We start from the raw sequence: 20000 nt of genomic DNA on the forward strand, positions 1-20000 counted from the left end.
CTCAGATCAAACCCCTCCAGTCTGAGACAGCTGGACCTGAGATACAACCCACTGCAGCAGTCTGGAGTGAAGCTGCTCTCTGCTCTACAGAGAGACCCCACATATAAACTGACTGAACTAAAGTAAGTAATGAATACAGCACATATAATCACAATCCAGGTTATCCACTGTGCTTATTAACATGTCAGTGTGTGTTTTGCGTACACTATTGTCATCTGTGTGATGTGTCCAATATACTTAGTAGGTTTTAACTGGAGAACCTTTAATGAGTCATCAGTGTTCTGCATGTTTACACACGTCAGTGTTGAGGAATCCTGATGGAGAACCCTCATACTGAGCATGATGCAATCTGACTAATCTCCTCAACAGGTGTTAAGTGTAGAGCCATCAGTCATCCATCAGTGTGATGGAGCACAGCTGCTGCAGATGCTGCATCAGTCATCCATCAGTGTGATGGAGCACAGCTGCTGCAGATGCTGCATCAGTCATCCATCAGTGTGATGGAGCACAGCTGCTGCAGATGCTGCAGTTTCCAGACACTCAGGACCAGATGATCCTCCAGCTGCTCCACTCATCATTTGGGTCAACTGCTCACTGCCACACTTTAAAGGGGCCGTTTTGTATCATGATATATAATCAATACCAATGATGAAACCAATATTGAAAAGTGATAAATTAGTGTGTGCTCTGATTTTATGTAATATGTGAATAAAATGTGCTACCCTACAGTGTTGATGAGTGCCATCACTGACTACTTCCAAAGCCCTGCACACTCCTCCTCTCTAGATCAAGCACCTACAGATGCACTATGGAATCCCCTCTAGTTAACATACCAGTCTGTTATAGCTGGGTACACAGCTACACCTCACCACTAACATTTCCACTATGTGGGTATCATCATCATCATCAACATGCACAAACACAGCAGGGGAAGGTGTTACAGGTGGGGACCCAGTTCTGCATTCCAGTGCCCTCTAGTGGACAGAACCCATATGGCATCTGTAGGGAGGGAGACAGCAGAGACCACATGAGGCCTAGAACCCTGGACTACAAGAACACTAACATATACCCACAACACTAAAGAACCCTGGACTACAAGAACACTAACATGCACCCACAACACTAAAGAACCCTGGACTACAAGAACACTCACATGCACCCACAACACTAAAGAACCCTGGACTACAAGAACACTAACATGCACCCACAACACTAAAGAACCCTGGACTACAAGAACACTAACACACACACTGACCACAACACTAAAGAACCCTGGACTACAAGAACACTAACATGCACCCACAACACTAAAGAACCCTGGACTACAAGAACACTAACATGCACCCACAACACTAAAGAACCCTGGACTACAAGAACACTCACATGCACCCACAACACTAAAGAACCCTGGACTACAAGAACACTAACATGCACCCACAACACTAAAGAACCCTGGAGTACAAGAACACTAACACACACACAACACTAAAGAACCCTGGACTACAAGAACACTAACATGCACCCACAACACTAAAGAACCCTGGACTACAAGAACACTAACACACACACTGACCACATCACTAAAGAACACTGGACTGCAGGGGTGTGTGAGAAGCTGCAGCTGCTGATGGTTTAGGTGATTTGTGTGTGTGTGTGTGTGTGCGTGTGTGCGTGTGTGTGTATGTGCGTGCGTGCGTGCGTGTGTGTGTGTGTGTGTGTGTGTGTGTGTGTACTCCTACAGCACCAGCAGAAGGGGTCAGAGGTCCCACAGGAAGCACACACAGCACTGCAGTCAGAGACGGTTTATAAAGTGAGACAAGTCATATGAGGGTCAATTCCGGTTACCCTGTGACGTAGTGCCACTCCCATTTAGGAGGCAAACGGGAGGCAAACGGGAGAAATAAACCTTATCTCGGATTATGACCATTCCCTTAGCCCTACATTCAGCAATGCAAGTAACGAACCCATATTCTACAAGGCACACGTCTTTCTAACATTCCCACATTAAAATCGTCCTGTCCCTCCTGACCTGACCTGTCTCCGCTAGTTGCGCAGGCCACCTGTTATCAACGGCACACTGCTTCTGCTGCTTCTACACTGGTCTAAATCGATTACTCGTCACTGATCACGCCCAGATAGGAGGCGGAAGTGGGCACCATTTCATTCCATTGAAAACCCCTTTTATGATTCATCTTCCTTACTATACGATCTTTGCTGCAGTGGTCAGAGGGGACTGATGCATTCTGGGTGTTATAGTGGGTTGGACAATGTCCTGCTAGAGCAGCACGAGGAGGGGGGAGTGTGTGTGTGTGTGTGTGTGTGTGTAGAACAGGGGGGGGGGGGGGTGGGGGGGCACCATGGAGTCATGTGAACCTGCAGATGGATGATGGTCTCTGAAGGCTATATAATTATTGGTTTTTGGTGCATATTTCAAACATTTAAATGTGTACTGTTTCACCACAATGGCAGGTATCAGCAAAACTTCACCTGTAGTAACTAGCAGCCTACCATTGGCAACTACAACAGCAATCAGAATGAGAAAATGTCTTTCAAAAACAAATATCCAGCGAATATCAAACCTGCTGCTAACTTTTACAAGAACAAATTAACAAAAATTGTGAACACGGCAAGTACAATTATAGGGAAAGGTCAGAAACAGCTGCGTCTGTGCTATGAAACACAAGTTAAACAAAAAGCTCAACAAATAGTTTCTAATTCTATGCATCCCTTGTTTAGGGAGTTCATTAAAATGCCCTAAGGTAGACGTTTTTTGGAGCTGCAACTGCAACAAAAAACATTTACAAAAAATAATTCAACTGCAATAACACTTCTAAATTCAAAATATGCTTTTTCATATTTGTATACTCTGCTGCTTCTGTTTTGTGACTGTGAGTTGTTTATGTATTTATTAACTGTCTTTGATATATTTATTGTATTTATGTTTTTAACAATTACCTGTGGTGCCAAAGACAAATCTCCACATCTGTGGACTCATAAAGTCTTTAGTATTATTATTATTATTTTACCTGCTTATGTCATGGATCCAGGATACTATCCACCCTGATTCCTGATCCATGAAATAAGATCACATACCCTTCACCATACCTATAGATTGGCATGGTCTTTTTTCCAGTTAGCTTATTTGATACTTATTTTCCATGCAAAACTGTCAGATGAGAATATATATATATGACAATAAATATGCAAAGCTGTTTCACGTCAAACGTTTTGGAATTCCCCTCCCCAATCTTCGACTTCTAAAACACTCACCTTCAGTCAATAACAAATCATCAGCACAACACACCCACACACCCACACTGTAGGATGGATGTAGTCACACCAACACCTCTACAGGCCACACCACACACAGACACAGACACAGACACAGACACAGACACAGACACAGACACAGACACACACAAGCATGACAGAAATGCTGCAACTTGCCAAAGTCTGAAAGATAAAGTTTTATTCTCATCCTTTTCCAACTGGTGCCACACACACACACGTCAACAGAAGAGAACAGATGAACAGATGAAAAAGGAGAAGAAAAGAAGAAGAGAAGAGTAGAGTTGCTCTGTCAGTATCTGGGACCGACCCGGCTCACATGTGGCTGAGGCCTGGTTATGATCTCCCATAAGGCTGTGTGTGTGTGTGTGTGTGTGTGTGTGTGTGTGTGTGTGTGTGTGTGTGTGTGTGTGTGTGTGTGTCGGAGGCCCGGTTCTGATCGTAGCAGAGCCTCAGGTCATGTGATAAGCAGGCAGACGTGTCGATCACGCCTCCTGAGCAGGCGTGTGTGTGTGTATTCTGAGTAGATATGTGTGTATGTGTATGTGTGTGTGTGTGTGTGTGTGTGTGTGTGTGTGTGTGTGTGTGTGTGTGTGTGTGTGTGTATTCTGAGCAGATAATGTATGTGTGTGAGTGTGTGTGTGTGTGTGTGTATATTCTGAGCAGATAATGTATGTGTGTGAGTGTGTATGTGTGTGTGTGTGTGTGTATTCTGAGCAGATATGTGCACATAAAGATCTCTTCAGTGGACATACATGAAAGATCATAACATATTAATCATCATAAAGCATTATCGTGAAATATGTTCATAAAATACATCATTAAACGATCGTAAAATATGATTGTAAAACCTAATCAATAAAATAATCATAATCAGTAAAATATGATCACTCTGAATCACATTATAGTGTAAACAAAACAGTAACCCACACTTCAGCAGGGCCATGGGCCTTCAATGTGTGTGTGTGTGTGTGTGTGTGTGTGTGTGTGTGTGTGTGTGTGTGTGTGTGTGTGTGTGTGTGTGCGCTTGTGTGTTTCAGTATACATACAGGGGAGTCTATGTATGTTTGTGTCCTGTGTGTGTCTGTGTATGTTCTTCAATACATGTGTGTGTGTATACGCGTGTCTACATTTTCCTGCATGTCTATGTGTGTGTGTGTGTGTGTGTGTGTGTGTGTGTGTGTGTGTGTGTGAGTATGTAAACAAGTCGGCGGCAATTGGAATGCTCCCTTTTAGAGAGTCTTACAACGTAAACAGTAGTTTTAAGTAAACAGTGAAGAACAAAAAGAAAGTAAACTTCAAATGATGATGTCATCAGTTGCTAAATTGCTTAAAGATACACATGTGAGTCCAGTGTCCCTCGACCAATAGGAAGCAAGTTGTCTGGTCATGTGACTGCTAACAGGAAGTCCCTCCACACAGTATTCATTCTGATGACACGAGGGCCTCGAAATATCATCTCACACACACACACACACACACCCAATGAAGCAGTGAGGGCACTGTGTGGGATGTCTGTAGTTGGTCACTGGTGTGTGTGTCTGTGTGTGTGTGTGTGTGTGTGTGTGTGCCATCACCTCTGAGTAGTTGAAACAGTGTACATGAGAGCAGTGCAGAGTGAAGAAATAAATAAACTGCCCACAAAAAGTAAGGAAACTTGACTTTGGCCCATTATATCTCCCCTTTAGTAATACCAACCAGTAAAGTGTTTCATATCATTTTTAACGTTGATTTGTCACCTTTACAATGAGGTATAGCTTGTAAGCATAGGGCAATCATGGAATGAGCAACACAAGCAAACGTGTAAGTAGTGCCAACGAAAAATGTGCCAAAATGGCCTGTTATGCTGTTGGAATTCACCTTTGTTACTTCAAGCATTGACGATTGCACTCCCCCACAGAAATGAGGAAAACAAAACATGTTAGGCATACATTTGTTCATTTTATACTCAGTGTCAGGGTCCTCAGTAGCGTGTAGAGCAGGGCTATTCAACTTCAGTACCAAGAGGGCCGAATGGAAAAATCACTGGGTTTTCAGGGGCCGCATAAAATAAGACGCCGCAAAATAATTGTATCCAACAATATTTGATAAAATCAGAGTAAAATTCAGTTCAATTCAATTGAATTTTATACACTGGCATAGAAACTAAGAACACAGCCTATTATCCATATCCATAAAAAAAATCTTCTCAGACAGGTGATAGGCTGCCACACAAACTATACAAGTATTTGAAAACACCCAGGCTAACCATAGGCTATTTCATACCTGATGTCTGATAGCTGCCATATCATGCATCAGTGGGAAAAATTGCAGTGTTGATTTAACTAGCCTACTTCAAGATAATTAGGCTCATAAGTGTTTCAAACACACACAGTAGCCTACAGCGCCAATCTCTCAAATATACTTGAATTTAAAGAAAAAGTAATGCCAGCTCTGCCTCTGTTTATCTATTTCACGATTTCTTACCGCCAAAGATTCTAAACTTCGAGCCTGCGCAAATCACAAACAATAACATTCCCACGAGTGGAGTGAAGATGGCTCTGTCTAAAGAAACGTCTAATTGACAACGAGAATCGTTAATTTTACCCTCTGCAACAAGTACGAGACTTTCATGTTTATTGTGCAACGAATCCATCGCTGTGAAGAAGGAATATAAAGCCAAGAGGCAATTCTCTACAAACCACAGCTCCTTCTCTAACTTTCCCGAGGGCTCGGAGGAACGGAGACCGGGTATGATTCATTTTAGATTTGCGCACGCTCGAGGTTTAGAATCTTAACGGTAAGAAATCGTAATTTAATCAACATTTAATGATAACATTTAAAACTAGTTACACATTTGGAAATGTCAGTTTGTGTAGTGATGTGCTGTGTTCTCTGAGTGAAGATAACTGGAAGAATTAGTCTGGCCAATAAGGGCGGGCTGACAGTGCGCTACTCGCCAATCATATGAAGATCCATGCACACCCGTCAAAGCGAGTTCATTCTCATGACGAGAGACGCGGGCCACAGGAAATTTGAAGCGGGCCACATCTGGCCCGCGGGCCGCTAGTTGAATAGGCCTGGTGTAGAGGATCCATATGCAGCCACAACAGCTTGGCACCTTCTTCTCATGCTGGTCACCAACCTGGCTACATTCTCCTGTGGGATGGAATTCCATTCCTCGATAAGGATCTGTTGTCAGCCAACCTGGTTTTGTTGGTGACTCTGGCACGTACAGCACGCCCAAGCTGATCCCACAAGTGTTCACGGCAGGCCATTCGATCCTCTCCACTCCCAAATTCTGGAGGTACTCTGATGATCCCAGCTCTATGGGGGCGAGCGTTGTCATTCTGGAGGATGGCAATTGGTCCCATATTCTGGAGATATGGAATTGCCACTGGCTCCAGAATCTCATCCCGGTATCTAACTGCATGATGATTGCCTTCAATGATAACAAGGTCTGTCTTTCCAGTTAGAGTCACCCCACAGCAGAATGTAAAGCCAGGTTGGTGACCTGCATGAGAAGAAGGTGCCAAGCTGTTGTGGCTGCATATGGATCCTCTACACACTACTGAGGACCCTGACACTGAGTATAAAATGAACAAATGTATGCCTAACATGTTTTGTTTTCCTCATTTCTGTGGGAGAGTGCAATCGTCAATGCTTCAAGTAACAAAGGTGAATTCCAACAGCATAACAGGCCATTTTGGCACATTTTTCGTTGGCACTACTTACACGTTTGCTTGTGTTGCTCATTCCATGATTGCCCTATGCTTACAAGCTATACCTCATTGTAAAGGTGACAAATCAACGATAAAAATGATATGAAACACTTTACTGGTTGGTGTTACTAAAGGGGAGATATAATGGGCCAAAGTCAAGTTTCCTTACTTTTTGTGAGCGGTTTAAATAGAAAAGTCTCCATGTTGGATGATACAGCAGACTTGTTACCAAGGTAACCACAAGGTCAGCCAGAGAAGGGCCCTGACTGTTCTGACAAAATAAAAACTGAATTAAGACTGAATTAGAACTGAATTAAGACTCATTAAGACTGAATTAGGACTGTATGAGGTCCTTAATAAACTGAATTAAGACTGAATTAGAACTGAATGAAGTCCTTAATAAAACTGAATTAAGACTGAATTAGGACTGAATGAAGTCCTTAATCAAACTGAATTAAGACTGAATTAGGACTGAATGAAGTCCTTAATCAAACTGAATTAAAACTGAATTTAATGATCAAATGCATCCTCATTAGTGATCATGACCTTATTCTGACCTCAGCACAGTGGGTGAGGTGTGTGTGTGTGTGTGTGTGTGTGTGTGTGTGGTGTGTCAAAGGTGATAAGGTGAAACAGGAAGTGGGGAGTGGAAGGTCAAAGGTCACTGCTGTGATAAAATGTGATGAAGGTCAAATGTCATGTGTTCTATTCCATCTACAAAGGTCATTACTGAGGCTGATGAGGAGTGTGTGTCTGTGTGTATGTATCAACACCTCTATGGCTTCACAAACACACACACACACACACACACACAGTATTCTCATGAGATTGGTCTCCAGTACTGGACTGCACCCTACATCCGACAGTAGTCTTGCACCGGTGTGGGGATCAGTGTGATAGCACAGGGTAATGCCTGCACCTGTGTACGTGTGTGTGTGTGTGTGTACGTGTGTGTGTGTGTGTCACTGGCTCTTGAAAGAGGTTTAGAACTCAGGTACGAGCTGCTGGCTGGGTAAGAATGTGTGTGTGTATGTGTGTGTGTGTGTGTGTGTGTGTGTGTGTGTGTGTGTGTCAGTGGCTCTTGAAAGAGGGAGATGTAGAACTGGGGTTCCAGCTGCTGGCTGCAGTGTGTGTGTGTGTGTGTGTGTGTGTGTGTGTGTGTGTGTGTGTGTGTGTGTGTGTGTGTGTGTGTGTGTGTGTGTGTGTGTGTGTGTGTGTGTGTCAGTGGCAGGGCTCCTGGAAGAGGCCGGTGTAGAACTCTGGCTCCAGCTGGTGGCTGCGGTATCTCTGGGCGATCTCGGCGATCTTCTGCTTCCTCCTCACGTGGGGCGGGCTGTACGAGTCACTCTCCAGTCGCCGCCGACGACACACGTTCACCACCGTCTGGCGCACCAGAGAGCCTGAACACACACACACACACACACCACAAATAGTGCACTTGAATTTGTGCTTCAGTACACTACAGTAGACTTTTGATCAGCTCTTCTGGGGTATGTATGAGAGTTCATGCACTGAGTGTGTGTGTGTGTGTGTGTGTGTGTGAGAGTGTATGTGTGTGTGTGCGTGTGTGTGTGTGTGTGTGTGTGTGTGTGTGTGTGTGTGTGAGAGTGTATGTGTGTGTGTGTGTGTGTGTGTGTGTGTGTGTGTATGTGTGTGTGTGTGTGTGTGTGTGTGTGTGTGTGTGTGTGTGTGTGAATGTGCGTATGTATGTATGTACAGTATGTTTTTTGTATGTGTGTGTGTGTGTGTGTGTGTGTGTGTTTCTTGTGATTCTTTCTGTGATTAGTTGCTAATGTAACATCCACATCCACACACACACATCCAACCTGAAACACACTTACCCAGTGCTCTTCTGTGTGTGTGTGTGTGTGTGTGTGTGTGCGTGCGTGCGTGTGTGTGTGGTGTGTGTGTGTGTGAGAGTGTATGTGTGTGTGTGTGTGTGTGTGTGTGTGTGTGTGTGTGTGTGTGCGTGAGCACTTACCCAGTGCTCTCCTGCTGACCACCATCCCGTCCACTAGGGGGAGTGCCAGGCTGAACTTGCCAGCCGTTCTGTGCAGTTTGATCCGGAACAGGCCGGTTCTGAGGGGGTGGATGAACACCACCGGAACCTCCTTCTCATAGAACACGGACCTGTGGAGCCAGAACCACAGGAAGCACACGTTACAGCTGTGTGTGTGTGTGTGTGTGTGTGTGTGTGTGTGCGCGTGCATGTATGTGAGTCAGACCGTGAGTGTATTATAATGTGACACATACTGTATAAGCCTGTGTGTGTGTGTGTGTGTGTGTGTGTGTGTGTGTGTGTGTAAGCCTGTGGGTGTGTGTCTATGCCATAGCCCCCTGCAAGCACAGTTCCTCTGATACCAAGGTGCCAGTTCTGCTTTGATAAGATAGATAAGATACAACTTTATTTGTCCGTAAAACGGAAATTTGGTTCACATAATCTGCCAGATGACAAGACACAGACACAAATTCAAAAATGATATCAAGAATAGAGTGGAATAGCATATATATACTTTTTTGATCCTGTGAGGGAAATTAATTTCTCTGCATTTAACCCAATTAGTGAACACACACACAGCACACAGGGAGGTGAATCACACACTAACCCAGAGCAGTGAGCTGCCTGCCCAACCAGCGGTGCTCAGGGAGCAGTGAGGGGTTAGGTGCCTTGCTCAAAGTCACTTCAGCCGTGGACTGGTCGGGGATCGAACCGGCAACCCGCCGGTTACAAGCCTGAAACCCTAACCAGTAGGCCACGGCTGCCCCAGGGTAATCTGTAATCTATTTGAAATATTTAAAGTGTTCAGATGATCTCCTCTGGTTTAGGAGTGTGATGGAGTGTGGCACAGAGGAGTTCTGGTATCTGTTCCTGTGGCAAGGCACCCTGAAGCTCCTCCCAGAAGGCAAAAGCTCAAACTCACTGCTCAACGCATGAGCTGGGTCCATAGAGATTTTGTCAGCAAGTTGTACAGTCTGTTTTTTTTTTTTTTCACAAAGTTCAGTGAATTTGTTCTCCACTAAATGGCCCACAATCTTGGAGCAGATGTTAAGAACCCTCAATATCTTGTTACTCAGCTGTACTGAAAGGCCATGGAACCACATTGAGCTACCGTACCATAGTACACTTTGGATCATGGCTGTGTAGAACTGCTCCAAGATAGCAGCACTGGCTCCAAATGTTCGAAGTCTCCTCAGAAAGCAGATTCTTTTCTGTAACTTGCAGCACAGCTAGTCCACATGGGCACTCCAGGAGAGGGCACTGTCCACATACAGCCCTAAATATTTAAAGAGTCAGACCGTTTCATGACTTCCTGGTGTATAACAACTGGAGCAATAGTAGGTTGAAGTTGGCCAAAGATGACCTCCTCAGTTAGTCTGGTTTTCACCATACTAGCTCAATCTTCTAAGATTGAACATTTTTGTGTTTTGCCTATCACATGGGTATTGTATCTTGTTGCAAGACCGGTCTGGTTGCTTAGTTTCATATCTCTCTTCCAGCAAGTTTAACCTGTTCAGTTTAACGTCTGACATGGGAGAAGATGGAGTTTCATCCACTAAAGTAAGACATTTCATCTGTCTCTTCCTCTTAACTGAGCTTTTTTTGACTTTCTATGAAACTAAATTAGCTTATGGTTTGCATTTTTATGACTTGCGTATTTATTTGTTAAACAGTTCTTCATTAAGTACATAGTTTCCTCCCCAAGTCTGCCCTTAGTAGAATGTTTAGTTACGAAATGTACATTTGCATAGAATTCAAGCGTTCGGACAGCACTTTTTGATCCTTCGATGTCGATGATTTTTCCTTCATTGTGAAGCAGAATTCATCAAAAATTGGATTGTTCAGCCACTAATAGGGCACGTGAGCTGGGTTTAGACCGTGGTGAGGCAGTTAGTTTTACGCTGTTGTGTGTGTTGTTGTAATACTAATCCTGTTCAATACGAGAGTCTGAACCTGCGACTCCTCTCAGAGGCTACTAAGCAGGATTACCATTGCAACAACAACAACAACAACAACAACAACAACATCAACAACAACAATACGAATGTTAAACAAATAGCCTAGCCTACATGAAAATACGTCCGAAAAATCGGCTCTGTCTGTGGGGTCTTTAGACCATGCACTGCACACACCTTTGTAAACTTCAATAAATAACAATAATGAATGTGGCGGATAGCAGTAGTTCTAAGCAAGACAGTTTTGGCAATTCAAATACAACCCCAAATCAGAAAATTGGAATGTTGAGTAAAATGCAAAAAAAAACCAGAACAATATTACACAAGTCTTGTAAACTCATATTTAGCAGCAAAAGAACATGGATAACATATCAAATGTTGAAAATGAAAAGTTCGACCATTTCATGGAAAATATATAAATCATTTTGAATTTCACGTCAGCAACATGTTTCAAAAAAGGTTGGGACAGGGAATGTTTACCACTGTGCTGCTTCACCTCCATTTAAGAACATTCTGATTCGGGGTCATATAACAGCAAATGAACACAAGGGGCAATAAGTGGTGATAAGTGGATGGGCATAATATTTTATATCGCTGTTGTGTCTGTGGCCTCAGAGCACCTTATAGTATGAAAACACATGAGCTCCCAGTAGTGATACTTGAAAGGTGTGCAACTCAGTCTTTTAATAACAATGAATATTAAATTAGATAGACTCAGCTGAATCATTTTTTAGGTCTTCTACCTTCTTCTGGGTCTTTTAGGTTCCTGTGCAGAACTGAACAAGATCATGAAGCTATGTATCTTGACGTTCCAGTTTATGAGAAACTTGATGTGCCTAAATATCTTCCACCTTACGTATGCAGTTGACAAGGAAATATAATTGTTATTTAGCCATGGTGAACTCCTCCCCACAATGGAATGCAGAAAGGGACGCTACAAGGAAAATAATTCAAACACACCCAGTGCCTGTTCAAGCTGCAGGAACTGGTTTGATCTCTCACTGTAAACCCACTACCTCCTGTCACGCCTCCTCCCATCATCTTAGGTTAGGAATAGCAGGTGTACGCATGGATCTGGCTTGTCTCCTGCCTGCACAGTAGACTCCTGCTCTGCTACTGTAGGAACAGAAGAGGACACAAATAGTTTAGAAAAAGAATAGCCTAATAGTTTTAAATACACAACACACCTCCTGAGACCCTGGATGTAAATTTGAATGCAATTTTCATTTCACTCAATTATTTTGGCTTAGTAGGGCTTCATAAACATACAAAAAAAATTTCACCTCTGTACATCAAGTAGTTTTTGAGAAAAACGATGTCCTCGTATGAGGACATTGGGTCTCTATTACCATAAAATACAATGAGATTGCCAATCCAGAAAGAGTGTGAATATTCATGTGTGTACTCCAAGTGCCTAAGATTCAACTATTAAGAAAACAGTTTGTTTTTATTGAACAGAAATGTCCTGTTATTAATGTGGTTAAGTTTAGTGTTTATTTGTAAATGTTAGTTGTGCGTGTGGGTCACACCCATGTGGAGAGAAGTCTATCCACAATCAATTGAAGCGAAACAGTTCTGCTCTATTTGTTTCTTATTTGTTTATTTATTTATTTTTGTAATTCCTTCAATGGATTTATTTATTCAGGCTACTCTATTATGTCTATGTCCACACTTTGACTTCCATTATTGCTTTACAGTAGTTTGATATGGCCAATGAACGACAATTTTCAATGTAATATGTAGCCTAAAAATGAAATTATGCGTACATTTCAGTCCCGATGTCCTCGTATGAGGACATGAAAGTTAAACACGTCCTGGTCTGTTTGCAATGATCGAAATGGGGGAAACTTGATGCCATATCATACTACAACTGTTCACAAACATATACAAAAAAAAAAATGTAATAACGTTCACTGGCACGTTACCATGACGATAGTTCTCACACGTATGCCGGTAAAGCGTGGAGGTGGATATCGACGCCATATTGCTTTTTCCCAAAACATTGTATTGTGTGTCTGATAACACTAGAGGGTAAAATGAAGTGTCCACATATGAGGACAACAGGTTTTTATTCAGAAAAAGTAAGCACAAGGTAAAGCAGAGCCTAAATGTAATGTCCTCATATGAGGACGCAGGGTCTCAGGAGGTTAAGAACCATTATAACTGCATCAAACAGCCTGCTGCCAGCATGCCCAGTAAACAAGAAGTAACAGCAGGCAATATTATATAATCTGGTGCAATATTTGATATCTACGCCAGTGTGCACTTGTATTTTATGTTAAAATGATCAGCATGATCGAAAACAGCTTAGCTTACTTACATAACTTGGGCAAAAAAGACAATCAAATGAAACTCCATGTTAAAGTAGGCCTATTGTTTTTTCAGGTTATGTAGGAGTGATCTTTATTGGTTATATGGTCCTTGGTCTAGAAAAGTTTGAGAAGCACTGCTTTAAAGTTAATCTGAAACTGTGTTGAAAGTTACTCAGTTCACTGCCATTGTACTGTAGGCTATTTCACATGTTTTGTTTTTCTCTTTTTGCAGTTCTCAAATATTCTGTTCTTCATGGTGCTGATGAGGAAGTGACTGCAGCTCTGCCTCCAATATGAGTCAGCATGGAGCCTCTGCTGGTGGCCATGGACATTCAAGGTGAGCTCTGTTCTCACTGGGATTATACATGATCTAGTATGAACATGATCCCTGATGTCAAGTACTATATTCAGTTCTTGCCAATACAAGACTCCAAAAGCTCAAGTTGGGTGCAGAATGAAAACACATGATAGTATGTGCTGGCATGTATAACATTTTAAATATTTAAACACATGATTGTAGCAAGCTGAACCATGATCACAGAACAGCACATGGTTCACTGTGGAGTTAAATAACTGCCCCTAATCACCACATCAGATGTACTCAGTTCATCACATCACATACTCTATTAGAACCCTGCAGTTAATGAGTTTCTGCTGTATGATGTGTTTACTTTGCTGAAGGCCAGTTTATGACAGGACACTCCCTGCACCCAGCTGTGTGTCCATGAAGAGCGATCGGTCAAAGGGTAAGGCCCCCAACTTCAGAGAGGGAGGCAGTCATTACGATGCCAGGTAAGAACAGGTCTCCATTTGGAAAGAAAGATTAGAATGTGTGTGCAGATATGAACGCCAGAGCATGTGACTTTCTGTCATCTTTTGTTGACACATACTTGTATGAGTCTCTTATGGACAGTACACTTGTATAATCCATGTAGTGATTTTATCTTGTGTAAATCATATCTTCATAAGTAGGGCAGTCAAACGCCAGCATTTTTTAAAATTTTTTCATTGCTGTTTCTTGTTTGAACTGTTACTCTGTTGGAACCGAGCAGTTAATGAGTTTCTGCTGTATGATGTGTTTACTTTGCTGAAGGCCAGTGGATGAGAGGACACCCCCCCCTGCACCCAGCTGTGTGTCCATGAAGAGCGATTGGTCAAAGGGTAAGGTCCCCAACTTCAGAGAGGGAGGCAGTCATTACGATGCCAGGTAAGAATGGTCTCCATCTGGAAAGAAATATTATAATGAGCATGTGACTTTCTGTCATAATGTTGACACATACTTGTATGAGTCTCTTATGGACAGCACATTTGTATAATCCATGTAGTTATTTTATCTTGTATAGTTTTATCAAACACCTTAGTGGTGCAGCTTGGACACATCCTCAGTGATGAACCCAGGGTCTCGGGGTGTTTCGGGTCTTGGATCATCAGACACCCTCACCTGGGCGACAGAGACGGGGCTGATCAGACCCCGGGCTTGTGTCCAAGCAGCGCACTAAACCATGTCCCATGTCACTAAACCCTTCTTAATCCACAGCCACCTAGAGGCTTTCTCAGCTGCCTCACAGATGTTTTTGGTGGCTTTTCTCTCTTGAGCCCCCCTGATTCCAAGGAGCCTGAGTGCTCGATGCAGGCTCTGTCCTGGGAATCCTCTGCAGCCAACCTCGATTAGTTCACAGCGGGCCCTCCACCCATTTAGCCTGCAGTCCTCCACCAGTTCCAGGTATTTAGCCTTCTTCCGCTCGTAAGCCACCTCGATCCGGTCTTCCCAGGGGATTGTTAGTTCCAGTAGCTGAGTGTCGTGATGGCAATGTGCTCCGGAAACTTCAATTGCTTCCCCAGGTCCACCTTCAACTGCCAGTCACCTGCTGTGGATAAAAGACCACCTGGGACCTTTGGCTGTGACTGTGGTTCCTGACCAGCCCTGATGAAAGCGATCTTTTGCCTTGCTGGAGGTTGGTGCTTGCTTTGCTGGATTCCAGCACAGATGGTGTCAGCTACTACCTTCAGCACCTGGTCATGGCGCCACCTGTACTTCCCCTCTCCCAGTGCTTTCGGGCAGCTACTCAGGATGTGCTCCAGTGTTCCTCTTGCTGACGGTGTTTCTGCCAACCCCCAGCAGTGCAGGTTAGACGGACTCGGGAGGACATCATACACTGACTGGATCAGGAACTTGAGTCTTGCTGGCTCTGACCTCCAAAGTTCTGACCAAGTGATTTTCCGAGTCAGTGTGTCTCTCAGAGAAGCGTCAAAGATCTTCCCCGAGCTTCTCACCGGCTTCTCTGCCAGAGATGGGATTTCAAGACCGTTTATGTGGAAGCGGAACTTGTCCTCCACTTTCCCCCTCCTCAGCACAAGGGACCTGCACTTGGCTGGCTTGAACGACATTCTCGCCCAAGATGTTAGCCGTTCCAGACCTTTAAGGAGCCAGCGACACCCGTCCCAATCCAGGGACTTCACTAGGGGGCGCTAGAGATTTCAATGTTGCCTGGGCTGAGGTTGTTAGATTACCAAAATTATATTTGCGCACATTCAATGCACAAAATCCCAATAACACACCCAGTTGGGTAATCAAAAATCTGTATAATCCAAATTAAAACATATTTTTGTTCCACATTTAAATGAATGTAGCTATGTATTACCTCTGACCTCTGAACTTGCATAAGCAACCTTCAGGTCGGGCTAGGCTAAGCATTTGTTATTCATCCCTAGACTCCGACTGCTGAATGTCTGGTGTGTGTATGCGGGTAGAAGTTTGGTAGGGGGGCTGGCTTGTCTTAGACACAGGCAAGGGGGTCTTCAAGGAAAAAAGGTTGGGATACAATGCTCTATTGGAACCCTGCAGTTAATGAGTTTCTGCTGTATGATGTGTTTACTTTGCTGAAGGCCAGTATATGAGAGGCCACACCCCCCTGCACCCAGCTGTGTGTCCATGAGGAGCGATCGGTCAAAGGGTAAGGCCCCCAACTTCAGAGAGGGAGGGAGTAATTACGATGCCAGGTAAGAATGGTCTCCATCTGGAGATTGTCTAGGTCTAACTAGTAGGCCACGGCTGCCCCTTATTTAGTGGATATAACATACATTATTGTGCATTTCCTTTGTAATGCACAGATATTTGTGGCAATACATTTACATAAACGCTGCTGACTGCTGATCTGCTGTCCTTATATTTCCTTCAGCATCCAACAGGAAGAACAAACAATTAATCCGACCCTCAGCAAAGTCTATCAGGAAGACCTGTCTACATTATTCAAGGTGTGTGTGTGTGTGTGTGTGTGTGTGTGTGTGTGTGTGTGTGTGTGTGTGTGTGTGTGTGTGTTAAATATTCATCCACAGATGACAAAAACTGAATAATCATGACCTTGTAAACACATTATTCTGCAGTTATTTTACTTTGTTTTAGGTCTTGTTATGGTGTTATGTAATAAATTGGAAATCAATTAAGAAATAGAGAATGTTTGTGGACTAGCAAATAGAGAATATTTGCTGATCAAAAAGTTTATTTCATTACTGATGGGATGTCTTGTTTTTGGGAAACAGAAGCTTGAGGAAAAAGTCATGACCTTCATGAAGACGGAACTGAAGAGACTCAAGAAGCTCCTGAGTCATGATTACCCAGAATCCCCTTGTGATGAAGAGGAGGATGAGGAGGACCAGAGAGATGCCAGAGATGGAGCTCTGAAGATTGCAGTGCACATCCTGAGGAACATGAGTCAGGAGATCCTCGCTCAGCAGCTGGAGAAATGTGAGTGATTTATTCATTAATTATTGAGCTTAGTCATGCTCAGATAATTATTCCAGTGAAATCTAATCCAATCAGTACTAAAAAAAACTGGAAGTGAAGTGGTTAAAACATCTATGGAATCCTTGAGCAATTTAATTCATAACAGATATTGGCCGGGTTTCCCAGATTCGTTAAGAAGCTCTTAAGACTTAAGTGCTAAGAACTTCTTAGGAGCGCTCTAAGAACGCTCTAAAGCTGCATTCACATACGTCGCTACTCGCCCATCTCTGAGCGAGAACTGTCAATGTAAAGTGAATGTGTTCTAGCTGAATGTGGCCAGGACAGGCGATGCGAGAACTAGCGATGCGATGTGGGCGGGTACGAAGTTAAAATAATTTTAACTTCCAGCGATGCGAGTGAAGCGAGTGAAGCAAGTACAGAATCAGAATGTAGAATAGAGATGATTGACAGTTAACGGAAGCGAGGAGCAATGTGCGAGTAGCGACGTATGTGAATGCCCCTTAAGAACGCTCTAAGAACGCTCCTTAGAAGTTCTTAGCACTTAAGAGCTTCTTAACGAATCTGGGAAACCCGGCCATTGTCATATTATTCTTAACTATAATTTCTGACGTCTTCATAAGATTCTTTAATGAGTTCACTGGATGAAAGTTACCAAATGATCTTTAGGCACAAACTGCCATGACTAATGAAAGGATGTAATCTGTCACAAAATGTTCTGATAAAGGCTACATGTGCTACTGAAATGGCTCACTTCACATACTTCTGTAATACATCTGACTTAATTATGTGTCTTTATATCCAGATGTGCTGCTTCCTAGATGTCAACAAGAGCTCAAAAATAGGCTAGCAAGGAAGTGTCAGAGTGTATGTGAAGGCATTCCGAAGCAGGGAAAGTCTACTTTTCTGGAGAAGATCTACACAGAGCTTTACATCACAGAAGGGGAAAGTGTAGAGGTGAATACTGAACATGAAGTCAGACAGATTGAGATGGTATCCAAGAGACAAGTAACAACGGAGGAAAAAGCAATCAAATATACGGACATCTTCAAGGCCTTACCTGGACAGGACAAACCCATCAGAACTGTGCTTACAAAGGGAGTGGCTGGCATTGGAAAAACAGTCTCTGTGCTGAAATTCATTCTGGACTGGACTGAAGACAAAGCAAATCAAAACATCCATTTCATATTTCCTCTTCCTTTTCGGGAGTTGAATCAGATGAAAGATAAAAACTTCACCCTTTTGGACTTCATTCATCATTTCTTCACTGAAACAAAAGACTTTGCCTTCTCCAACAAGGACCGATACAACATTGCCTTCATCTTTGATGGTCTGGATGAAAGCAGACTTCCTCTGGATTTCCAGCACAATGAATGCATCTACAGCATAACAGAATCTGCCTCTGTGGATGTCCTTCTCACAAACCTGATCCAGGGGAATCTGCTTCCCTCTGCTCTTGTTTGGATCACCTCCCGACCAGCAGCAGCCAATCAAATCCCTCCAGAGTGTGTGAATCAGGTAACAGAAGTCCGGGGTTTCAGTGACCCACAGAAGGAGGAGTACTTCAGGAAGAAAATAACAGAAGAGGAGCTGGTAAACAGAATCATCACACACCTGAAGTCCTCTCGGAGCCTCTACATCATGTGCCACATTCCAGTCTTCTGTTGGATGGCAGCCACTGTTCTGGAGAGCATCATGACTGAAGCAGAGAGTGGAGAGATTCCAAAGTCTTTGACTCAAATGTACACACACTTCCTGATCATACAATCCAAACATAGGAGTCAGAAGTATGAAAACATGTGGAACCAGAAGACCATTCTGTCACTGGGGAAACTGGCTTTTCAACAGCTGGAGAAGGGCAATCTGATCTTCTATGATAAGGATCTGAGAGAGTGTGGAATAGATGTCAGACAAGCATCAGTGTACTCAGGAGTGTGCACTCAGATCTTCAGAGAGGAGGCTGGGCTGTACCAGGGGAAAGTGTTCTGCTTTGTTCATCTGAGCATTCAGGAGTTTCTAGCAGCTCTATATGTGTTCCTCAAATTCCAGAACACAGGGATCAATAAACTGGATCAACAGCCAAGAACTGTTATTTCATTTCTGAAGACAAAGCATGAAAACATCAATGACCTATACAGGACTGCAGTGGATCTGGCATTAAACAGTGAGCATGGACACCTGGATCTTTTCCTGAGGTTTCTTCTGGGCCTCTCATTGGAGTCCAATCAGAAACACTTACAAGACCTGCATCCCAGGTCAGGAAGCAGCTCATTACACACAGAGGAAACAGTCAAGTACATCAAGCAGAAGATCAGAGAAACCACCACCCCAGAGAGATGCATCAACCTGTTCCACTGTCTGAATGAACTGAATGACCACTCTCTGGTGGAGGAGGTCCAGGGCTACTTGAGGAAGGACAACAAATCCAGAAAGAATCCCTCTCTTTCCCAGCTGTCAGCTCTGGCTTTTGTGCTGCTGATGTCAGATAAGGAACTGGAGGAGTTTAACCTGCAGGATTATGGGGGATATGGATCACCTGCCAGATCAGATGCAGGTCTGCTGAGGATGCTGCCAGTGGTCAAAACATCTAAAATAGTCAAGTGAGTGTAGTGACTAAATACGTTAATTGAGATTGTGTTATTTAATGTTATGGATTTGTATAGTTTATGGTCACAGTTACTATGACTGTAAGTAATATAGGGGGATTCAGCATGCATCAGTATGATCTCTTATTAATACAGCAACTCGTACAGCTATTTCAGGGGAATAATACACACCAGGCCGGTGGCACAAACTTGCAAGCGTGGTTTTTCCACTCACACGCGCTATAGGAAAGTAAGACAGCCATCATTCAACCCGAAATAAGTGAAATAAATATTCCAATGACTCCGAAGCTGATCAGTTCAAGCAAATTAAGCTAAAAAACTTGCATAGTTCACCTTTAAAAACCTGAAGTATTTTCTGTGTTTAAAGGGGCTGTAAGCGATGTTGGGAAACATCAAT

General features: G+C 43.3%; 2 protein-coding genes across 3 annotated transcripts in view; both read left to right on the plus strand.

Annotated features, from left to right (window-relative positions):
* Positions 1-878, plus strand: part of LOC134087995 (NACHT, LRR and PYD domains-containing protein 12-like) — a 29909-nt gene extending 29031 nt beyond the window's left edge. For both annotated transcript variants that reach the window (XM_062541882.1, XM_062541883.1), the window contains exons 12-13: positions 1-122; positions 370-878. The exon at positions 1-122 is cut by the window's left edge and continues 52 nt beyond it. In XM_062541882.1, coding sequence (XP_062397866.1) covers positions 1-122; positions 370-376 — 129 coding nt within the window. In that variant the 3' untranslated portion in view covers positions 377-878. The remainder of the gene's footprint in view (positions 123-369) is intronic.
* Positions 879-10408: 9530 nt separating this feature from the next.
* The window catches only part of LOC134087996 (NACHT, LRR and PYD domains-containing protein 3-like), a 15958-nt gene continuing 6366 nt past the window's right edge, over positions 10409-20000 (plus strand). The window contains exons 1-8 of the mRNA XM_062541884.1: positions 10409-10548; positions 13488-13592; positions 13937-14047; positions 14349-14462; positions 16142-16255; positions 16435-16510; positions 16796-17000; positions 17803-19597. Coding sequence (XP_062397868.1) covers positions 13549-13592; positions 13937-14047; positions 14349-14462; positions 16142-16255; positions 16435-16510; positions 16796-17000; positions 17803-19597 — 2459 coding nt within the window. The 5' untranslated portion in view covers positions 10409-10548; positions 13488-13548. The remainder of the gene's footprint in view (positions 10549-13487; positions 13593-13936; positions 14048-14348; positions 14463-16141; positions 16256-16434; positions 16511-16795; positions 17001-17802; positions 19598-20000) is intronic.

This window comes from Sardina pilchardus, chromosome 7 (genome assembly GCF_963854185.1).
Source record: "Sardina pilchardus chromosome 7, fSarPil1.1, whole genome shotgun sequence".
Lineage (NCBI taxonomy): Eukaryota > Metazoa > Chordata > Actinopteri > Clupeiformes > Clupeidae > Sardina > Sardina pilchardus.